General features: G+C 45.9%; 1 protein-coding gene across 3 annotated transcripts in view; it reads left to right on the top strand.

Annotated features, from left to right (window-relative positions):
* Positions 1–22,955, top strand: part of CACNA1E (calcium voltage-gated channel subunit alpha1 E) — a 505,628-nt gene that overhangs the window by 468,846 nt on the left and 13,827 nt on the right. For 2 of the 3 annotated variants that reach the window (XM_081914516.1, XM_081914515.1), the window contains 7 exons: positions 2,517–2,613; positions 6,788–6,893; positions 10,606–10,713; positions 11,830–11,930; positions 12,936–13,042; positions 17,976–18,084; positions 21,709–21,837. In XM_081914516.1, coding sequence (XP_081770642.1) covers positions 2,517–2,613; positions 6,788–6,893; positions 10,606–10,713; positions 11,830–11,930; positions 12,936–13,042; positions 17,976–18,084; positions 21,709–21,837 — 757 coding nt within the window. The remainder of the gene's footprint in view (positions 1–2,516; positions 2,614–6,787; positions 6,894–10,605; positions 10,714–11,829; positions 11,931–12,935; positions 13,043–17,975; positions 18,085–21,708; positions 21,838–22,955) is intronic. The other variant, XM_081914517.1, reaches the window with a different exon arrangement.

Below are 22,955 nucleotides of genomic sequence, written 5' to 3'. Positions count from 1 at the left end.
TTCTTTCTTTCTTTCTTTCTCTGTCTGTCTCATCTGCAAGCTAGTAACAGCATCCATGATGAGAATATGGAGAAGTGGTCTTTATTCTTCTTCTGCACTGATCCCCATACTTAGAACCACAGAACCACAGCATTGTAGAGTTTCAAGGGACCCTGAGGGTCATCAGTTCAACCCCCTGCAATGCAAGAATATCAACTGAAGCATCCATGACAGATGGCCTTCCAACCTCTGCTTAAAAACATCCATGGAAGGAGAGTCCACCACCTTCCAAGGAAGTCTGTTGTACTGTCAAACAGTTTTTACAGTCAGAAAATTCCTCCTGACGCTTAGTCAGAATCTCCTTTCTTGTAACTTGAAGCCATTGGTTCAGGTCCTACTCTCCAGAGCAGGAAAAAACCAGTCATGTTCCCTCTTCCATGTGGCAGCCATTTAGATATTTGTAGATGGCTAACGCATCTTCTCTCAGTCTCCTGGGGAAAAACCATACCCAACTGCCTCAACCGTTCTGCATAAGGCTTAGTTTCTAGACCCTTGATCATCTTGGTTGCCTTCCTCTGCACAATATCCTTCTTAAATTGTGGTGCCCAGAACTGAACACTGTACTCCAGGTGTGCTCTGACCAAGGCAGAATAGCATGGTAATTTTACTTCCTTTGATCTGGACACTAGACTTCTGTTGATACAACCTAGAATAGCATTAGCTTTTTTTTGCTCCTGCATCACACTGTTACCTCATGTTAAGCTTGTGGTCCACCAAGACCCATAGATCCTTTATACATGTCCTACTAGTAAGCCAGGTGTCCCCATCCTATATTTGTGCATCTGTTTTTTCCTGTCTAAGTGCAGAACCTTACATTTGTCCCTATTGTTAGGTTGGGCTCAGTCCTTCAATCTGTTGAGTACATATCGTGTCCCGATTCCGTCTTCTGTGGTATTAGATGCACCTCCCATTTGCGGTGACACCCGCAAATTTGTTGAGCGTCTTCTTAATTCCTTCATCCAAGTTGTTTATAGAGACAACAACAACTAGCCCTGGGCACATTTCACTTTTTCCCAGGAAGATGAGGAGGAGCTTAAAGATTCCAAGCGAAGCCCCCAAGTCCGTATTTGTGCCTTTTCTACTGGATTCTAAGCCCACGTAGCTGTTCTCCATGAAACTCTTATGCATAGGCTGATAAGATGCTGCAATGAGAAAGTTACAAAATAGGAAGTACTAGCCAGGGAGTAGATTCAGGTAGGTGTTGGTCTGGCACAGTCAAAATATATGAAAAAATTAAAAATTGTCCAGTAGCACCTTAGAGACCAACTAAGTTTGTTCTTGGAGCAAACTTGAGAGCCAGTGTGGTGTAGTGGTTAAGAGCGGTGGACTCGTAATCTGGTGAACCGGGTTTGATTCCCCGCTCCTCCACATGCAGCTGCTGGGTGACCTTGGGCTAGTCACACTTCTCTGAAGTCTCTCAGCCCCACTCACCTCACAGAGTGTTTGTTGTGGGGGAGGAGGGGAAAATGAGATTGTTAGCCGCTTTGAGACTCCTTCGGGTAGTGATAAAGCGGGATATCAAATCCAAACTCCTCTTCTTCTTCTTGGTATAAGCTTTCGTGTGCACGCACACTTCTTCAGATAGCCAGGGGGTGTCCTTTACGGTTACTTTAGAATGCGGGGAGCACAAATGAACCCTGAACCTCAGAAGGCCAAAACAGCTGCCTCTGCCAAGACTCTTTAAACTCCAACCAGGTGAAACTTGAAGCCGCATGTGAGAAAGAACCGGGGGGCGGGAAGAGCATGGCATGTAGAATTTTCTTCCTGCTTTTCTTTTCTTAGCCACTTAGCATGCCTTTGCACCAGCGCATGGTGGGAAAGTTCTCCATCCCCAGGGTTGGATGGAAGCAAAAGAAACACATTCCTTTGAGCCTAGTTCACTACCCTCCTATGCAAGGTGATGCTTTCCGGTTGCATAGGCACTGCCAGAGGTTGGCGGTACATACCACTTCAGCCACGGGTTATGCCACAACGTGAATCTCAGGGGAGGACTTGGTGGGGAAGAAAGCAGGCTCTGCCAACAGCTCAGGTCCTGCCCATTCTCTGACGTCTGCACCACCATATCCTGAATAACCCTTTGTTGGAGTGTTGTGTATCTTGATTTATATACCACTTGCACACAGCCCTGGGAACGAGGTGGGGCAATGGCACGACACCTGCAAGGGGAAACCGGCCGTAAGAAACCAACGCCAGCCAATATGTATGGGAAGGCTGGCAAAACACGCCGGTGCCATTCTTGGGTCTGTGTGAGGGGCGATATAAATCCACATCAGCACAGGCTGTCATGTATGATTTGCATTGATTAATGGGTTTCCTGTTCTTTTCCTGTTTTGTCTGTTCTTTTCTCTCTTCTGTTCCCTGTGTTCTCTTTTGTTTGGGGGCATTTTTGGGGTCTCTGGGAATGCCTTTTTTCCCTTCCTTTCGTTCCTCTGCATCTTCCTCCCCTTCTCCTTGTCCTCTTTCCCCTTCATGACCAGTGGCCGCATCCATTACACTGAGATGTATGAAATGCTGACTCTCATGTCCCCACCACTAGGCCTCGGGAAGAGATGTCCCTCCAAAGTTGCTTATAAGGTAGAACAAACCCTTCTTTCCTTTATGGGCTGCTGGTCAGTGAGAAATGGGGGACGCATTAGCATGGGATGGGAGTGCGGGTGGCTGACCGTATGGGGGGGAAAGGAAAGACTATTTGGTTTTTTATGGCTACCGAATGCTCACAAACCATTAAGTACTGGTCTGCTTGCACACTACAAAATACTTACCTGCCACACAAGGTGCGATACTCTGCAATGGAAGCATGGCTGTTATAGGAGAGGAATGTATGTAGTGTCAGTGTAACTAAAGTAAGCCTGAAAGCTAAGGTGACCCCTTTTCAGCGTAGGAGACACACAGTGGTCATCTTTAATATAACTCCCAAAGATAAAAATGTACCGTAGTTACTTTAATGCAGGCATAGGCAAACTCGACCCTCCAGATGTTTTGGGACTACAACTCCCATCATCCCTAGCTAACAGGACCAATGGTCAAGGATGATGGGAGCTGTAGTCCCAAAACATCTGGAGGGCTGAGTTTGCCTATGCCTGCTTTAATGTAATGGAGGAGGAATCTCTGGAATTAAGCTCTTGCAAATACTGTATTGTTCCGTGTATAAGACTAGGTTTTCCCCCTAAAAATAATGTCAAAAATTAGGGGGTGTCTTATACACAGATTCATCCCCCCCCCATTTTCTTAAATCTGAGTCTCCCCAAATAGGGGGTGTCTTATACATGGGGGTGTCTTTTATAGACAGAAAAATAAGGTAATTTTTAGCTAGTACACGTAGTTATTATGCTATCGGTTCCGAAGAACAGAGAGATTCACAATAAAGTATGAGAGGCTTTAGATTAGCGGTAGACCAAATGTTTTGTATGCAGAGGATCCCAGTTCCATCTGCCCCCTCCGGTTCAAAGCCCTTTGGGATCTGAGATCGTAGAAACCCACTGTCATACAGAGTGAATGTTACTGGGTTAATGGGCCAGGGGGCCTGACTCCGTAAAATGTTCACACAAATCCTTCTGTGTGTTGAAAGACCGTGTGGAAGAGCTCACAGGGCCACAAGGTCTAGGCAGGCCCACCTCTGCCACACTCCTTCAACATCTCTATGTTTAACAGATGTCAGAAGGCGTTCTATATACATACAGGTGTACATGAACAGAAATCCTCCAAGCGAGAAAGGACCCTGCTCAATTGTTTCATCTGTGCCTGCTTAGAACACCTTCTGCCATCTAATGGGTGGATGTGTTTTTCAGCACATTTATGAGGCATTTATGTTAACTCTCTGAAAATAAGTCAGCTTGCAGCAAGATGGTTCGTTATATTAGAAGACCTTCTGATTATGCAACGTTCGTTAAGCAATGTAGGGCTGTGTCCTCAGGATGCTTGCATGGGAATAAGCCCTGTCAAGCTCATTGGGACTTAATAGCAAGAAGGTGAGAACCTGCAGCCTTCCAGATTTGTTCCTGTCAGCCCCACTAGCTTGACCAATGAACAGGGATGATGGGAACTGTAGTCCAACAACATCTGGAGAGCCATAGATTCCCCACCTCTGGTGAGTAGTGTTGCATAGCTGTTGGCATCCATCTGTCTCGAGTGACAAAGGAGTGCCCCTCCAGGGGTGAAGTCAAACTGCAAGAGAATCACAGCGTCTGCTGTGGCTGCAGAGACTGGTAACTTGTCACTGCTGCCTCCCGTCGCATTTCCCAGTACGTTTCCGAGCACAATTCAAAGTGTTGGGGCTGACCTTTAAAGCCCTAAACAGCCTTGGCCCAGTATACCTGAAGGAGCGTCTCCACCCCCATCGTTCAACCTGGACACTGAGGTCCAGCGCTGAGGGCCTTCTGGCAGTTCCCTCACTGCAAGAAGTGAGGTTACAGGGAACCAGGCAGAGGGCGTTCTCGGTGGTGGCGCCCGCCCTGTGGAATGCCCTCCCACCAGATGTCAAAGGAAAAAAACAACTACCAGACATTTAGAAGACATCTGAAGGCAGCCCTCTTTAGGGAAGCTTTTAATATCTGAAGGACTATTATATTTTAATATTTTGTTGGAAGCTGGCCAGAGAGGCTGGGGAAACCCAGCCGGATGGGCTGAGTATTATTATTATTATTATTATTATTATTATTATTATTATTATTATTCTCAATTAGCAGCACTGAAGTGACCTCTCTAGGGTACAAGCCTGGACAGTGTGTATGGAGGTCCTGGGCTGCCCAGAAGACAAGACCCCCCTCTCGGCCTCACTGATGTGGTCCAAAGGAAAGCAGAGCAATACATTTGACACTAGCTTGTTTGCAGGAGTTGCACAAGACGTCATCCAGCTGTCTTAGGGACTCCGTTCCAGATTTCTGCAGGGTTTACTCCTTAACCTCTTCCTCTCCCAAAGATGTCTGGCAAGGCAGCAACTATCTGCCTGATAAGAGTTAAAAACTGAAACCTTCCAGAACATGACCCTTCCAACGCTCCCATTCTATGATGACCAGCTAGCTCAATAAAAGATACTGTCTTTTTACAGTCCTGAATGGCATATATTTAGTTCCCTTGTGTTGGGCCATATGGAAAACTAACTGTAAAGATTATAGGCAAGCACTCTAAAAACGTGCAGCTCAATCTGTGTTGACTGATGGAAATACAAGGAAGGAAGGCTGAAGGCTGTAGAAGGGGCATGAAATATTCACCAAACTGAATTGTCTTCCGTGGAGCTCATGACTTAACAATTGCATGGTTCACTCATGCAGCCTAGATGGCCAGAAACACCCACCTCTGAAGCTGAGCCAGAAAGGGTTGTGTGATGTTCGGAGTGCTGTGGTTGACTGCATTAAGCAGCATTCCTTCAATCCTTGTTAGTAACAGAAGGAATTTGCAGACCAGGTTCTTGGAGACCATGATCTGGTGAGAGAAGGCACCATTCTGGAAATTCTGGCATCCTGTGTGCATTCTGTGACAGGGTTGTAGCCAAAGCTTCAGGACTTGAACATGTTTGAGTTCAGATTGTACAAGAGGGGACTGCTGAAAATATATCCTTTAGCCATTCAGATTTGCCTGTTCAGATTATCCAGGATTTTACCGTATTTTTCGCTCTATAAGACGTGCCAGACCACAAGACGCACCTAGTTTTTGGAGGAGGAAAACAAGAAAAAAAATATTCTGAATCTCAGAAGCCAGAACAGCAAGAGGGATCGCTGCGCAGTCAAAGCAGCAATCCCTCTTGCTGTTCTGACTTCTGGGATAGCTGCGTATCCTTCATTCGCTCCATAAGACGCACACACGTTTCCCCTTACTTTTTAGGAGGAAAAAAGTGAATCTTATAGAGCAAAAAATACGGTAGTTTCTGTTCATGGCAGCTCTTACTTGCACTCACACTCACCTGTTGCTAGAAGCACACAAGGTGGAAAAAACATATTGCACAAACGGAAGCATGTTTACTACTTTTGAGCCTGAATTTCACCTAATGGTTTTGGGTCAATGGTGGCTCCGAAAGGACCAGAACGAGGTTGGGTGAATAGGTGTGGCAGGGGAAGCACAGAACAATATACAAAGCAGTCTGTACACTCTGGGAAGTGGATTTGGCCATTTCACTCTCCCCTCCTGGGGGTAAAAGGAGCATGACCTTCCCACTCCTGCCTTGGTCATCAGTTTTTCTTCATTTGCACCCGCTCTCTCTCTCTCTCTCTCTCTCTCCTCCCGCTTCAGACTCGAGATGAGTTCAAGCCATTGCATGGGCAATCATGTGCTGCAAGCCTAATCTTTCTTCTGAAATAAATTAAACGCAAACTCAAAAAGGGGGCGCCAGGATGTAGCTGGGTAGCAAGTTTATCACAGAGAGGCCTGAGTTTGTAGCCTGGGATGCAAGATTCAACAAAATCGGGGGAGGGGGCAAGAGACAAAATGGCTCTGAAAAAGATGGAGATACAGATCCCCTGGGGCTGTCTCTCCTTTGCATAGTCCTATTTCTTGCTCCGAGTCAGTAAAACGACATGTAGGCTTGACAAGAAGAATAAAAATGGCAAAAGACAGCAAGCAGGCACACTGGGGGGTGGGTGGGCGTGATACCAGCTGGGGGAGATGGACGGGGCGATCCTTGCCCTCCTTTTTGGCTATCCTACTTGATGCATTCTAAGCCCCCTTTTCTCGTGTCTCCCTGATACGTTTTTCGATATTGTTTTCTGCCTGCTTCCCCCCACCCCCGCTTCCCCACCCCCATTCTCTTGTGCAGAGGCTGGTCCTGATGAATATGCCGGTGGCCGAGGACAACACCGTCCATTTCTCCTCCACCTTGATGGCGCTCATTCGAACAGCTTTGGACATTAAGATTGCTAAAGGTAAAGCAGCGGGGGCAGGGGGCTGAGATGGAACAGCCAAAGGGACCCGTGGTTGGGAATCTTGCCAATCATCCAACGTCCAAGAAAAGAAACTGTTTCAGCAGTCTACTCCATATCCCTCACACTTCAGAAATGGTTGGGTGAACATAAAGGCGGTGTACATGCTGTACCTTTAAAGTACATGGCCACCCTCAAAGAATCATGGGAAGTGTAGTTTGCCCACCACCGAGCTACAGTTCTGAGCATACTTAACCAGAGACGTAGCAAGGTCAGGGGGTACCCGGTGTGGAAAATTTATTGTCCCTTCCCACCCCCCCACATTCAAACTATTAAAAGATGGAAAAATAAGATACTTACAGTTGCAAGTGTTATTTTCTGGTTTATTTACTGAACATTGTGAGCATAAGCAGCTTTGGCTTAGCAGCCCAGGAGGTCGTCCACGTGCGCCCCGGAACCCAGGCACTGTTGGAGGCCACCTCGGCCTCCGCAGGGCACCTCAGTGGCCCAAAAAACCCAACTGCTGCTGGCGGGGGGCTAAGAAATTCAGCCTCGGCAGCATCAGCCTTTGCCTTGCCTTTGCCGTGCCTCCAGCCGATTGGCCAGCTGGATTTGGGGCGGGACGAAGGTCCCTAGGCAAGGAGGGTGGCATCCGGGACCCAGGAAGCCCCTCCCACCTCCCAGAGAGGAGCTTCAACAAGTTTATTTTTTAAATACTTATTTTTTCCAGTTTGACACTCCCCTCAGCGGTGGCACCCGGGGCAACCCGCCCCTACCGCACCCCCCTTCCTACGCCACTGTCTTTAACAAACCACAGTCCCCAGAATTATTTATGTGCTTTAAATGTGTGGTATGTACACACCCAAGCACGACGTTTTAAGAGCGACAAAGTACATTCCCTGCCCCTGTGACATACCCACCTTTTTTTCAGCCCTGGGACAAGCACCAATAAATCAGTTCTCCAGATATTCAGCATAAAGTAGGAACACACTGGCCCTTTTTCTCTTATAGATGTGATGGATGCCTATTGGCTTGTCACTTCCTGTGGGCACTGAAATAGTAGGGCGTCTGTCTTCACATGTTGTTTAGGGATATCCGCAAAGCTTTTGCTTAGCTTCTCCCAGGGCTTCACAACTTTTCCATTCTTAATCTGACCTAAAAACTACTGACACTGAAAGCAGGAGGCTGGTGACAGCAGGTCTGTGTGGGATGGCTTTAGGATCAGAATCTGAATGGAGCCACCAGGATCAGCTTTTGGGGATTAACAGAAGGCTTGTGTGGGTTGCAGTAGGCCTGGTATCTTAAATGAGGGACCGGCAGTGTGTATAATAAGATAATTTTGAAAGGTGTATGTAGGACTTATGTAGGGGGGGGGAGTAGATTTCCTGCATTATCGACACCAATGTGTCTTAATTCCCAATTAAGAACTCTGAAAGAACTGTTGGTTTTGATACCTGTTGCAGCTTTCTGAAGCCTTCCTGTATGTGAAAGGATCTAATCTGGAGGGGGGGGGGAACATTTCGCCCTGCAGGTTGGGAGGTGGAAATTAGTTTTGGCAGGGATGCCGGGACTGCAGAGCTAAACTTGCCAGACTGTTGCTAAATGAAGACAAGTTACTGTCAGGAGCTCATCCTACACTCAAGTAGGACCCTGGCAGAGACACATGCCCGACTGGCATGTTCTCTCCCTCCTGGTCAGCATTTTGGCTAATCTACTTTATTTACATATAAACACACACGGAGCACTGCAACATGGCTCCCTCTCTCTCTAGCATCAGACAGCAAAGAGAAAGAACAAAGGACAATAGTCCCACTTCATGGAACACAGTAACACAAACATCCTGTCTCCGCCACTTCCCACTCTGTGGAGTCAAAACATATACCGTCATATGATAGACAACAATCCCATGACTGCAATCATGGAGCAGGAATTCTAACAGTTACCATGTCCTTGTGCCCGCAGTCTCACAAAGGGAGGGAAAATGGGAACTGTGTCAAACCCGGATGCCAGGAGTCCATTCATTTTGGCTGACCTTGGTACCCAATTAGAATCTGTGGGTGTCTCTCTCCCAGGACCATAAGGGCCAAGTGAGACGTCTGATTTTGGGTGCCATTAAAGGATAATACATTTTTTAGCTATTTAATTTGTTGCTGTTCCAGGGAGAGGTGCTTCTGAGATTCTCTGCTTCTTGTGCCAAAATAACTTAGGAAGAACTTCCTGACAGTAAGAGCTGTTTGACAGTGGAATTTGCTGCCAAGGAGTGTGGTGGAGTCTCCTTCTTTGGAGGTCTTTAAGCAGAGGCTTGACAATCATATGTCAGGAGTGCTCTGATGGTGTTTCCTGCTTGGCAGGGGGTTGGACTTGATGGCCCTTGTGGTCTCTTCCAACTCTATGATTCTATGATTCTAACTTGGCCAACACTGGGTACCTTATCTTGCAGAGTGGGACATTTACTGTTGTACCTCAAGAAGCAACATGTCTTGGGCTGGCTCTCCACCCTCCTCTTCATCAAGAGAGGGGAGGAGTCTTGTCTTTGACGCTCTGAGCTTTGGAGGTACCCAAAATCAGCCGTGCTCCTTCTGAGTGCCTCCAAGGCCCAGTGTTGACAGCAGAAGCTCTAGATTAAATATACTGTATATGGTTGCCTCTGTGCATTAATGGGCCTCTGTTGATGTTTGCGTTCAGTTCTGTACTGAACACTTCCCTTCTTGGTAGTTCTGTATTTCTTCCTGCTGAGGCACTGTGGTATAGTGGACCAGAGGTCTACATTTGGGCCAGGTATTCTGGTGTTTGAATCCTTGTACAGTCATGAGGCTGGCTGTGTGGCCTTTGAGCAAGTAATGTGCTCTCAGCCTCACATATTTCACTGTTGTTGTCAGGATAAAAAATATGAAACACACCTCTCCACCCACTGTACATCCACCTGAGTTTCTTTTTTGTCTTTCTTCAAAAAATTTATTGATTTTCACAAAATTATAAACACACAAACACATAAACAAACAAACATAAATCATAACCTTAGTAAAACTAATCTTATTAACATTGTTAAGTGACTTCCTTGTATCCCCCTAGTTGAATTTCAATGCATATCATTTTAATGGTTTTCCAAATCAGTATTCTTATAAAATTAACTTAATCACTTAACATCTTTCTTTCTTTCCAATTCAGCATTAGACATATTAATTCATCACGTTGCATATTTAAAGCCTAAACCTACCTGGTAATTGCAAGCTTTTTCCAATTAGATTAACTTAACATATTTAACTAAATAATCATTAAATTTTGTCCATTTTTCCTGGTACTCCTCCTCCTTCTGGTCACAGACTCTTCCAGTCAGGTCGGCTAGCTCTGAAAAATCCATCATCTTCATCTGCCATTCTTCCACTGTTGGTACTTGCATTTTCCACTTCTTAGCTAATAAGGTTTGAGCAGCAGTTGTGGCATACAAAAATAATTTAACATCTTTCTTCTGCAATTTCAAACCTCTGGTTTCTGTATAAATGTATATTTCAACATTTTTTTCAATTCATTATAAATCTTTTCCCAGAAGTCTTTCACCTTGGGGCAGGTCCACCACATATGATAGAAGGTACTCCACTGCCACCTGAGTTTCTTTGGTAAAGAGTGGGATGCAGATCTGATCGGCAATGTGTGCCATTGCCTTACATATCTCTGAGCAGTTTGTTCAGTTTCATTTTGACTCACTTTCTCCTAGGCGGTGCAGATTGGCAACAGCTGGACTCCGAGCTCCAGAAAGAGATTTTGACCATCTGGCCTCACCTTTCACAGAAGATGCTGGACCTGTTGGTGCCTATGCCAAAAAGTGAGCTATTGTTTAGGCATTGCAGCTGCCAGGTCCCTATGATGACAGGACTGGGATGTTGGAGACTGGAAGAAGTAGGAAACTGTAGTTGGTTGGATGGACAGATGGATGGATACATAGATAGATATGCTTGATTGCCAAAGAGTGAAAAAGAAGAGGGAGATAAACGATCACATTTACCTCCTGATTCCTGGCCGTTTACTTTGCAGATATTTTATATGACCATCAAGTGCTTTTTTTCTGGGGGTACGCAGGGGTACACATACCCCTAAACATGTTGTGGATATAAGTTTGGCCCCCTTGAGGGGCACTATTTCAATATGAGTAGGAAAATGAGAGTACCCCTAAACATATAATTTTTTTAGAAAAAAAGGAATGTGACCGTCTATCCTCCATCTTTAGGTCCCAGGCATAAACATGAGAATGAAATTCTGAAGTATTTTCCTGCTAAGTCTCACCTCCAAGTAGCCAACCTTTGGAGCAATTCACACACAGAGAGAAACACACACACACAGTGGTGTTGCAACGGGGGGCAGGGGGCGGGGTGCCCCAGACACCATGTCTGGGGGGGTGTGACAAGAAGGCACCCTGTGGGGGCTTGCGGCGGCGCAAGCAGCCATTGCACGTCACTGCCTCGTGTGGAAGATCCTCTGTTTGTGGCAACCACGAGCAGAGAATCCTGGCACCGTCCGTACAGGGCTGGCACGGTGGCGCCGGCAAACCACTATGTACAGCGTATGTGTGGCATCGCTACGTACGGCGCATGCATACGCCCTACGTAGCGATGCCCCGCCCCGGGTGTCGTGATGCCTTTGTTCGCCCCTACACACACACACCTGCAAGAGGAGTATTCTGCACACTTTTAAATTCATTTTGAGCAAAACAAAAATTAGGCTTGAACAGAAAGACACATTTTTCAGGAGGTGCCTCAAACAGATAGCCAATGGCACCTCCAGATTCACAGAGCGAAGGGCGTTCCTTTGTTGAATGAACTTGTGTGGTTGCTTCACAGCCATGCAATGACTGGCATGTCCCTGATTCAACTTTCTGCACAGCTGCTATTGCACCTGAAGAGCGTCATTTCTGTTAACATAGAACTCTGCCTTTTACTTCCAGCTACGGACCTGACAGTTGGAAAAATCTACGCTGCCATGATGATAATGGACTATTATAAGCAGAGTAAAGCTAAAAAACAAAGGCAGCAACTGGAAGAACAGGTACAGGTCCACTGCAATCCTAGTAACAGCAATCTTATTGCATTGAGGGTTGAAAGTTTATGGAAGGATACTTGCACGAGAAAGGTCAACATGGGCAGCTGGGAGTTATTTGCGCAGGAGTTAAGAGACCTATTGATGCATTCCGTATTTGGTTTTTCATGATTGCCTTAACTGTTAGGCTTGTTTTCTGCTGTTTCTCCAAGGAGCTCATCTTATGTATAGTTTCCAGCTAGCCTTTCAGGCAATTTGCAAGGCCCTAGGAATAAACGGGCAGGGGGCAACACAGAAGGGGGTCAACGGTGTCTCCCATACTGGATTCCATAAGGAACAAGCCATAGCATATGTCACATTGATGCTTCCATCCCCGGGGGTGGGGGGGTGGAGGGGTGCATTCCCTGAAGTGAATGCCATTGATTGTGACATCCCATTCCATCCCATATAAACCATGCTTACAGCCTTACTGTAGTTCATGAGCAATGGAGAAGGCATGATTTGTCTTATAAGTAACCACAAAGGCTTAGAAATTCCCCCCAGTGCAGCTCATCTAACAGGACCAGGTCAGATTGTGGGGAACTCTAGCGGTTCCCCCTCCTTTCCCCTGCAGTGGTACCTATTTATCTACTTGCACTGGTCTGCTTTTGAACTGCTAGGTTGGCAGGAGCTGGGACAGAGCAACGGGAGCTCACTCCATTGTGGGGATTCGAACTGTCTACCTTCCAATCGGAAAGCCCAAGAGGCCTAGTGGTTTAGACCACAGGGCCACCCATGTCCTATGACCAGAGGAAGAGAGGGGAGGACAGGGGAAAGGATTAAACTGCTCTCACTCACTTAGTTGTAAGATACACACACCCAACCGACTTCAGATGTGCATGCCAAAGAGGTGCAGTTCCCTATCACAACTAGATTCACCCTTAAGAAAACTATGTTGTTGTTTATTTACCAATCTGTATTTTGCATTGAGACTATTTTCCCCCTCCCCCTTTTTTATTATTATTTTGAATTCAGAAAAATGCCCCAATGTTCCAGCGCATGGAGCCTTCCTCTCTTCCTCAGGAGATCATTTCTAATGCCAAAGCTTTGCCTTACCTCCAGCAAGATACCCTTTCAGGACTGTAAGTGTAGATGTTTGAGTAAAACGACATGTCCATGCGGGCATATCTGCGTATTCGTGCTGCGGTTGTGTTGTATTTTAAATAGCACTAAATACAGTGGTGCCCCGCAAGACGAATGCCTCGCAAGACGGAAAACCTGCTAGACGAAAGGGTTTTCCGTTTTGGAGGTGCTTCGCAAAACAAATTTCCTATGGGCTTGCTTCGCAAGACGAAAATGCCTTGCGAGTTCCTGCGGGATTTTTTTCCTTCCCCCCCCTTTTCCCCAAGCCACTAAGCCGCTTATCAGCTGATCCGCTAAGCCGCTAATCAGCTGATCTGCTAAGCCGCTTATCAGCTGATCCGCTAAGCCGCTTAACAGCTGATCCACTAATCCGCTTATCAGCTGATCCACTAATCCGCTTATCAGCTGATCCGCTAAGCCGCTAAGCCGCTAATGGGCTTGCTTCGCAAGACGAAAAAACCGCAAGACGAAGAGATTTGCGGAACAGATTCTTTTCGTCTTGCGAGGCACCACTGTATACAATGTGCTCTTCCCAGGCTAAGGGTGGGAGAGAGATAATAAATTTGGACTCCCTGTGATCAGCAGGGGAGGAGAGCATCTGTGGGAGAGTTGTCCCGCCTGCTTGCTCCGATGCAGTTTAGCAAGGGAGAGGGACAACCGACAGACTGTTCCCCTCCTCCACTGCAAGAAAATAATCCAGTTTGCATTTTAACATGGGCCTGCTTAATTTGCACTCCACAACCAATACAAGAACCGTCATTCAGCTCTCCTTCACAATTTGCATTTTGTGAGGCAGCTCTCCAACAAATATATGCATGCAAAATGTGAAGAGGAGGAGGACGTGCACACACAAAAAATGCATGATGTGCTGGAAAATTGCTTGCAAGTGTGTGTGTGTGTGTGTGTGTGTGTGTGTGTTAGTCACCATAGATAGCTCAGTTGGTAGAGCGTGATGCTCTTAATCTCAACTGGGTTGAAGCCCCATATTGGGCAAAAGATTCTGCATTGCAAGGGGTTGGACTTGATGACCCTCATTGTCCCTTCCAAGTCTACAATTCTGTGATTCTACATGAGGAAAGACTGCATATGCTGGGAATGACTGAAGAATGAAGAAATGAGAAGCGGAGGAACCAGAATTGACATAAACATCTTTCCGTATTCCAAATGAGGCACTCAACGTATGACGGCCATACCCCATTCAACTGAGTTTGCAGGTGATGTAAAAATTGGGGTTTGGCTTTTGCTGCCCAACTCCCCATGGGGCTCTGAGCCCCCCAAGTCCATGATTGGTCAGAGAAGAATGGATGGAGGCAGGATCCAGTGGAAAGCAAGGCAGATCTTTCTTTTTCTGTCACAGCAGAGTTCTCTCCCCTCCTTTCAAGGAGGGAGAGACCCTGAACAAAAGTGTGCAGGAACCTTTAAAGACTTTGGACATTGCCCAACACCCTTAGCCAAAGACCACCCCAAAATCATCATACATACACCATAGGAACCAGTCTGCAGCAGAAATCCTGTCTGCCAGGATATCTGATAATGGTCACTGTCTGCATTACCTGGGCAGCCTGGCCATTCATTTGTGATGGTTAATATTTTAATTCCTGAATCCATGTCACAGGCTCACCCTATTCATACACGAATACGCCCTTAAGACAGGATTTGCAAGCAAAAAGACAATGGGAAGGCTTTCCCCATTTGCCTCCCTTACTGCAGAGGAATATTTTGAGGTTCATGGGAGAGTCAAAATGGTTTCAGGATTACTCTCCTGTACTATTTTAGACACATGGTTTATATCATGGGTAGGCAACCTAAGGCCTGGGGGCCGGATCTGGCCCAATCACTTTCTAAATCCGGCCCCCAGGCGGTCCGGGAATCAGCATGTTTTTACATGAGTAGAAAGTGCCCTTTTATTTAAAACGCATCTCTGGGTTATTTGTGGGGCATAGGAATTCGTTCATTCCCCCCCCCAAAAAAATATAGTCCAGCCCCCCCCCCCCAAGGTCTGAGGAACAGTGGACTAGCCCCCTGCTGAAAAAGTTTGCTGACCACTGGTTTATATATTTAGATATTTGTGCATTTATGAATATTTATTCTAAATTTGAGACCTTAGAATTCTTGTAACACAAGCAGTTCAGACAATATTGCCATCCCCTTGTAGAATCAGCCGATATTTGCCAGCAATTGTTGCCTGTTTTTCCCTACCATGGAAAATCCGATTTGAAAAGAATGGAACCTTAGCAAAAACTCCACAGGTGTTGCTATTTTCTCTTATTTTTCTTCAAGCTCCTCCTGCTGGTTTCTGCCTGATTAATTGCTTCCTCTTTCCACTGCTGCTAATCTGACCCCCCCTCCAATTAGAGAATTCCTGTTGCTTCATGTGTGTGTGTGTGTTTAATTACTCTTGCTGCAAAGGAGGAAGGAATTACAGTTTCTTAGAAAGGGCAGAACGTTAACTCTTCTTTTAGTGGAGAAAATTGACAACCAGAGAGAAAGTCACTCTGCATGAAGTCCTTTACTATTTTCTGTGGTGTGTGTGTGTGTGTGTGTGTGTGTGTGGCAGGAGGGTGGATGGAGAAGGAAGAACAACTTCTAGAAATGATTAAATAACCATGAGGAGGAGTTGGAAGAAAGGTGAGGAGGCTCGCGCCTGCTATGTGACCAAAACATAACAGAATGTGCATGCGGGAAACAGCATATATCCTCTGCTGCAAAATAAAAGGGGAAAGCAACAATTAAGAGAATGGTACCAGCTCACAGCATCTTAAAAAGTAGAGACATCACCTTGCCAACAAAGGTCCGTATAGTTAAAGCTATGGTTTTCGCAGTAGTGCTGTATGGAAGTGAGAGCTGGACCATAAAGAAGGCTGATCGCCGAAGAATTGATGCTTTTGAATTATGGTGCTGGAGGAGACTCTTGAGAGTCCCATGGACTGCAGGAAGATCAAACCTCTCCATTCTTAAGGAAATCAGCCCTGAGTGCTCCCTGGAAGGACAGATCCTGAAGCTGAGGCTCCAAGACTTTGGCCACCTCATGAGAAGAGAAGACTTCCTGGAAAAGACCCTGATGTTGGGAAAGATGGCAGGCAGAAGGAGAAGGGGATGACAGAGGATGAGATGGTTGGAAAGTGTTCTCGAAGCTACCAGCATGAGTTTGGCCAAACTGCGGGAGGCAGTGGAAGACAGGAGTGCCTGGCGTGCTCTGGTCCATGGGGTTACGAAGAGTCGGACACGACTAAACGACTAAACAACAACAACCAGCTCACCACCTGAAAGTGCCAAAAGACATAACAGAAATAACCAATAAATGGGAGACAAATCTGAATTGGGTCTTACCATAACATGGCAAGCACATCGTTCTAGGGAACAGAGGCAATCGTGGGTACTGTGCTATCAGCAGTGTTTTCCGTTATGGAGAGACTCAGCTTGCCCCCAATATAATCCACAGAAGATGCAGAATTGCAAAAAAACCAGCCCTGATCATAAAGGCTAAATGGGAGAAAAGGCCAGAATAGCCCCTGGTTCCTTTTCCATTCCTCCTCCAAAGTTTTCCAAATCCTGTGCTATGTCAAGGCATAGCCTCTCTCCCTGACATTCAAAGTCTGAAGAAGAAGAAGAAGAAGAAGAAGAAGAAGAAGAAGAAGAAGAAGAAGAAGAAGAAGAAGAAGAAGAAGAAGAAGAAGAGTAGTAGTAGTAGTAGTAGTAGTAGTAGTAGTAGTAGTAGTTTGGATTTGATATCCTGTCTTTCACTACCTTTAAGGAGTCTCAAAGCGGCTAACATTCTCCTTTCCCTTCCTCCCCCACAACAAACACTCTGTGAGGTGAGTGGGGCTGAGAGACTTCACAGAAGTGTGACTGGCCCAAGGTCACCCAGCAGCTGCATTTGGAGGAGCGGAGACGCGAACCCGGTTCACCAGATTACGAGTCCACCGCTCTTAACCACTACACCACACTGGCTGAATGTGTGGAAAACAACAACCCATTGATAGCATTTTTCAAACTCTACATGCAGTCTAGAAATAACTTCGAATGAAAATATTATTCAAAGAAACCCCCTGCATGTACAAAACATTATTCCAGAAACATACAGGCCACTGTGGAAAAGGTTTTCTCTGATTCAGCGCTTGTTAAATCACTTTTGGCTTGTCAACCAACTGTACATGTTCCATAAGTACTACATTTACTTGGGAATATTTATTTGGAAGGAAAAATAGTTGATGGTACAGCTGTACGGGTGGCACTATTGATTAAAGAAACAAAACAGCTGATGGGGCAGGTTTGAAGACGACATTGTTTTTTAATCTTTTGCTACTGTGTGCAAATTAAAATTGGCTTTCTTATCCTTCCTGCACAATCTAGGTTCATAAGCCCATTGAGTTTAACAGGACAGAGTTAAGTTGCATGTGTGAGCTCTCCCCTTGGAATAAACAGGATTAAAGTGGACCTCACTTTGGCTGGATCATGCCCCTTGTGTTTATTATCATATGGTTAGCTTAACAATAGTAATAGAACCATAACACCTTAAAAGGACCAGTAGCTTCTCCCAAAGAGAACTCTACAAACTCCCTACAGAGAAGGCCCCGTTTCTCCTCTAAATGAACATTTACTTCTAATGGCAGTGGCCTCTGGAGATCTTCGTAGAATTGTAGAATTCTAGAGTTGGACGGGACCATGGGGATCATTTAGTCCAGCCCCCGGCAATGCAGGAATCTTTTGCCCAATGTGGGGCACAAACTTCCTGAGATCAATAATCTCATGCTCTACTGGCTGAGCTATCCACTACGCCCCAGAGAAGGCGTGTTGTTCATCGTGGAGTGAGGCTCTTAATGAAATGCTGCAAGGTCTTCTGTTTGGTGGGAGTCAGAGAAATAACCGACAGGAGTTGGACCATCAGAGTTTTGTGTTCTCCTTTCATTTGAAGCTAGGTTAACTTTACAGGAGCAGCAGGAGCGGGTTCCCTTCCCTGAGCCCACTCTCTCCCCAAGAGATATTCCAGCTGGCTTGCATGGATCCGTCCCATGGGGAATATCAAGAGCAGCAATCTCTGGTAAGTCCATTTATGAATGTTTCTTGTGCTATCCTGTTGCGTGGCGAAGTCCCCCCCCCCCAGTGGAAATAATGACACAATCATTAAGGTTAATGGGCCACAACTTTATTGATTACAGGTGTTGAGTGGTATTGGCTTAGGCATTGGTCCTAACCGACTATATCTGACTTCAGCCTGTCTGCTTGAAGTCCAGGAAGGGTTAACCACCAGTAGGGGGAGTCCTGCTGATGCGCATCAACTAGGAATTCCCCCGGGGTCACCGCTTGGGGGCATGCCTTAGGCCCTCACCTCCATAGGCTTTGGACAGGGCCACACACCCCAGAATCCTTTATCGGACTACCCTTCAATATGCAGGGCAGGTGATGGCACTACCTCCCCTGTTCCATCTACAGAGCAATACCAATGCCTAACCGTCAATACCAAGAAAGTTGTGACAATTTGCTACATGGTAGGCAAAAACCAAGTGGCTGGTGCCAATTTGCCCAGTAGAAAAATTCCTACCAGGCCCCTCAACGGCGACCAACCAAGGTCCATAGCAAGGCCAAAGAACGAACACCTTATAGGGTGGGAGGGTGGGAAGAACAGGAACAGCTGGCAGGTGGCAAAGAGGGAGATCCCCGGCCACGTCCTGGTTTAAATAGGGCATGCCACACCCCCAGAGCCAGCCGATTGGCTGGCCAGGAGGTGATGCGGCCGGGAATCCCCCCAATCACACGGGGGGTAGGGCCATGAAGCCCGCAACTTCACCTCCTCCAAAGGGCGGAAGTGGCTTTCTGCACTGCTTCATGTGAACTCCTGGCACTTTGGGGTGTCGTCTGGGGTTCAAGCATCAGTGTGCTTGCCTATATAGACGGCTTTACTAATCTTACCTCTTCTCTCCTTCTAGACCTTTATTCCTAGGAAATATTCTCCCAGTCTTTCCAAAAGCCATCCTGTGGGGTGTTGTATTGAAACTGGGCCAGGTTTAATTCCCTCCCCTTTGTTTATTTATATCTAACTCAAGGGGATAAAAAAAGATAAGAGTTCTCCAGAATTCTGTCTGGTCACACCCTGAGCCCTTCTTGTCGTACGGCAAGGGTGCCGTTTCAGTTAGAGAAAAGGAGAAGAGCTGTGATGATTGTTGGGAACATGTGCCTCCATTCCTGGATTCGTCTCTGATAGGATCATTGGGAAGCCAAGAGCAGCTGACTTGAAGAAGATTAGACTACAGAGTACAACCAGGATCAGGCCTGAATATGGGACAGGTTTTACAAGAAGAAGAGTGAATTTCTCTGTATGCCAGGCAAGGCTCAATTGTCTACCTGAGCAACGGTATTCGTCTGGGAAATATCCACTCCTTGTCTCTCCTCTTAGAGACCTATCAAGGGGTGCTGATGTCGTAGCTGCACAAATATGATAGACCTAATGAAGGAGCCTAACTCTGAGTACCACCAACATACTCAGCCATCAGAGTTTGCCACTGTCCTACAACCACCTAGAAAGGAGATTTCTGGTAGGCAGGACCTCTTGTCTGTTCCCGATAGGAATCAGGGTACTACATGGTTATCTTTACTATGGTTCTCATGAGGTTTACAAAAGTAACAATAGATGCTCACAAAATATATTGCTTTGTCCTTCTTTTAATCTGAAATGTATTCAGAAGCTTGAACGTTACTAGATGTTGCCTTCCCTTCCTCTTCCAAACCCAAATAAAACACGGTACAGTGGTACCTCTGGTTACAAATGCTTCTGGTTATGAACGCTTCAGGTTACAAACTCCGCTAATCCGGAAGTAGCTGCTCCTGGCTGCGAACTTTGCCCCAGGATGTGAATGGAAATGGCACACCAAAATGTATGCAAACTACCAATTAATAATCAAGTCAGATCTTTGGGATGCTATCAGTGGTTACTTCTGGCTTAAACTAGTTTTTTAAAAAATTCATTGTTCATTGAAACTGTTGATAATGCTGGTCTTTTCACAGGTTGGTTTCCTCTCATTTTGTAGTCATTTCATCAGGTGGTTTATCCAGGGTTAAAAAAACAGCAACGACAGTATCCAGTGCTTTTGGGTTTGTGTTCATCGTGTCTCACTGCTGGTGTCCATGCTGCAAAACTAAACTGTTTAGTCACATCACACAAATGTGAACATATGCCTCTGACCCAAACATACACTCAACTTTTCAGTCGGCAGCACTAGTGTCTGTGTGTGTGTATATGGTTGTGCGTGTGTGCACATCTGTGTGCCACCCATGACACTTGTTGCACTTCAGTGCTATATAAGTGTGCCTCTCCAGTCTGCTCTGTGTGCTTCTCAGAGTGTAAAGTTTGTATCACACACAAAACATACAGTGTGCATCCTCGTGCTCTTTCCCACTTCAGCCTGAAACAAGAAAATGCAGGCAATCTTTTGCCAGACTCTTCTGTGTGATGTCACTCCTACCAGTGACATACTAGGCTGGTTTGTATAAGGCTAGGTGAGCCTTAGGCTTCAAGAAGGAATTCAGATGGTGTACCTTCTCTTTTTAATGATCTTACCATGTCGTCTGAACGTGGACAAACTGTGGTTAATCTTAACCATGGTTTATGGAATCCTGGACAAACTGTGGTTAATCTTAACCATGGTTTATGGAATCCTGGACAAACTGTGGTTAATCTTAACCATGGTTTATGGAATCCTGGACAAACTGTGGTTAATCTTAACCATGGTTTATGGAATCCTAACCATGGTTTATGGAAACAGGCCTACTTCAAACCATAGTTTGTGATTCTGGCTTGTTCTCACTATAGTTAAGATTAACTATAGTTTAAGGATTGGATGACATGTTAAACTATGGTTTATCTAAAATGGAAGCTAAAGCTTTCAGTCTCCCCACTGCAGCCATGCTGGGGGGGGAGGAAAGGTGTAACGTGTACCGAGGGCACTCTGTCGCTCACCCTCACAAGGCTAAACAGTGGTTGCATGTAATCTGAGCCACTGTTCCCTGATCTCCCCCCACCCAATAAAATAATTATATGATTTATCATTATTGACCCTAACAAAAAGAGAAATAATGAAAATGGACATCAAACAAAAATATCCCAACACTTTGTGCATGTCTGGAAAAGCCGTTACTAATTGATCAGATAGAGAGAAACACACATAATCTGCCGGGCTTTAAAAAAATCAAAGAACAGAGCCCACAGAGTGCACATATCTGGCATTAAGAGCATTTCTGCCAGTGAAAGTGCTTTGAGAATTGCATCTGGAGATAAACCAGAAAGGCACAGAAGTCCAGCCCAGTGGTTTGCTTTGAATGTCATTGATTTAAATCCAAACTGATGTCCAAAAAAACACATACCATCCAATAGGAAGAAAAAGCTGTGCTGGATTTCCACACTCAGATAGACTGAAACCAACGCACCTGTTCTCCAATCAAACAACAATTACTGTTAAATATTCCTAAGCACACTTCCTTGCTTGCTAGTGAGTCCCAATGCGCTTAGGATTTCAGTCTCCTGCTCCTTTTCTTACCAGCATAAAGCACTGTGTTTTAAGTACACTTCTAAAGCCATTCCTAATGCACTGATGAAAAAGTCACTGGCAGCAGATGGCAACCTGTGTGATCAAGCAAAACCCCATGAGCTTGGCTGTGTGTTTATTTCCAGGAGCCAGAGGTTAGAGAGTTTAAAAGAGTTCAGCCCTCTAACTGTGGCAGCTACCTCCCGGTGGATACTCAGGAACGAGCTGTATCTGGGAGGGCCTCTTCCATGCCACGCCTGACTGTGGATCCCCAGGTAAAACCAAGTGAAACAATGACTGAACAAACAGGAATTTAGCATGACATGAGATGCATGAACCTTTCCCACAGGAGGCTGATGCTTAGCTTTAGGGTGCATAGGCTAAAATCTGTCCCTGGTGTCATTTGAGTTGGCCGCCTATGAGGCAGTCCTCCATCCCCTTTGACAAAAGAGTTGGGATGCTCTGCGGTGTCCCACCAAGACGGGGAATATACTCTCTAACTGCCCACTTTGCAGATGGAGAACTGGAATGCAGAATTAGTAACTTGTCCAAGGCCACAATGAGGCAAAGCAGGGAATCAGCCCTTCCGTTGCTCAGCTTTCACACTAATCCTTCCTGCCACCTTCTTCCAAGACTTCAGTGAAACGTAGCAGGTTTGTGCTTTGCGGAAAACCACCTTCCTGCTCTCCTTCAACCAAGACTGTTGCTGGTGGCAGCAAGAATGGCGACAGTTTGGAAGAGCCCTTCTCCCACCCGGAAAGTATTTATTTATTTTCTTGGCATAGCCGCCGCCTCTTTCAAATCTATTACCATTGTCCTAAGACACTTGTCTACATGGCCGCCACCAAGCATTCTGTCCCGATCAGTTTTGGCCATACTTCATCTCTTTGTCTGTTGAGCCAGGGTTTGTTTTCCCCCCTGTCTGTCCGTCTCGTAATCATTTTTGATTAACAGAGAGATACACACTTTCCCAGGTTTGTAATCTTAAGCCTATGCTCCTTTGCGGTAATTAAACTCTCACTCTCAGCTTGAAGGGCCCTTGTTTGCAAAAGTTGTTGTCAACGTCTCTTGTGTCAGCCTGGCAGTGCTTGCATAAGCAAATTGTGAGGGAAGCGGGGACTTTGTACCCTTCAGTCATTCTGCTGAGAAATCTGTGCTTGACAACAATGGCAACTTGACAGCTGAGTTCTGCTGTTGCTCCCTTGGCGCAACGATTTCCAGTTCCAGAAAATCTCACCCTAAAGTGTCGTCGTCCCCTCTCGATTCTAGAAACAGAGAGGGGCGTCCAGTAACAGCTGGCTGAGCCCACAGGAAGGAGAACGATAGAGAGCAAAACCAGAGTTTAACAGGAAGGCAGGAGCTTCCAGATGGAAGGGTAGAATGAATGGGAAGG

The sequence above is a fragment of the Podarcis melisellensis genome (assembly GCF_964234715.1).
Source record: "Podarcis melisellensis genome assembly, chromosome: 6".
Lineage (NCBI taxonomy): Eukaryota > Metazoa > Chordata > Lepidosauria > Squamata > Lacertidae > Podarcis > Podarcis melisellensis.
The sequence above is the reverse complement of the archived record's forward strand: the minus strand, read 5'-3'. Positions and strand labels throughout refer to the sequence as shown.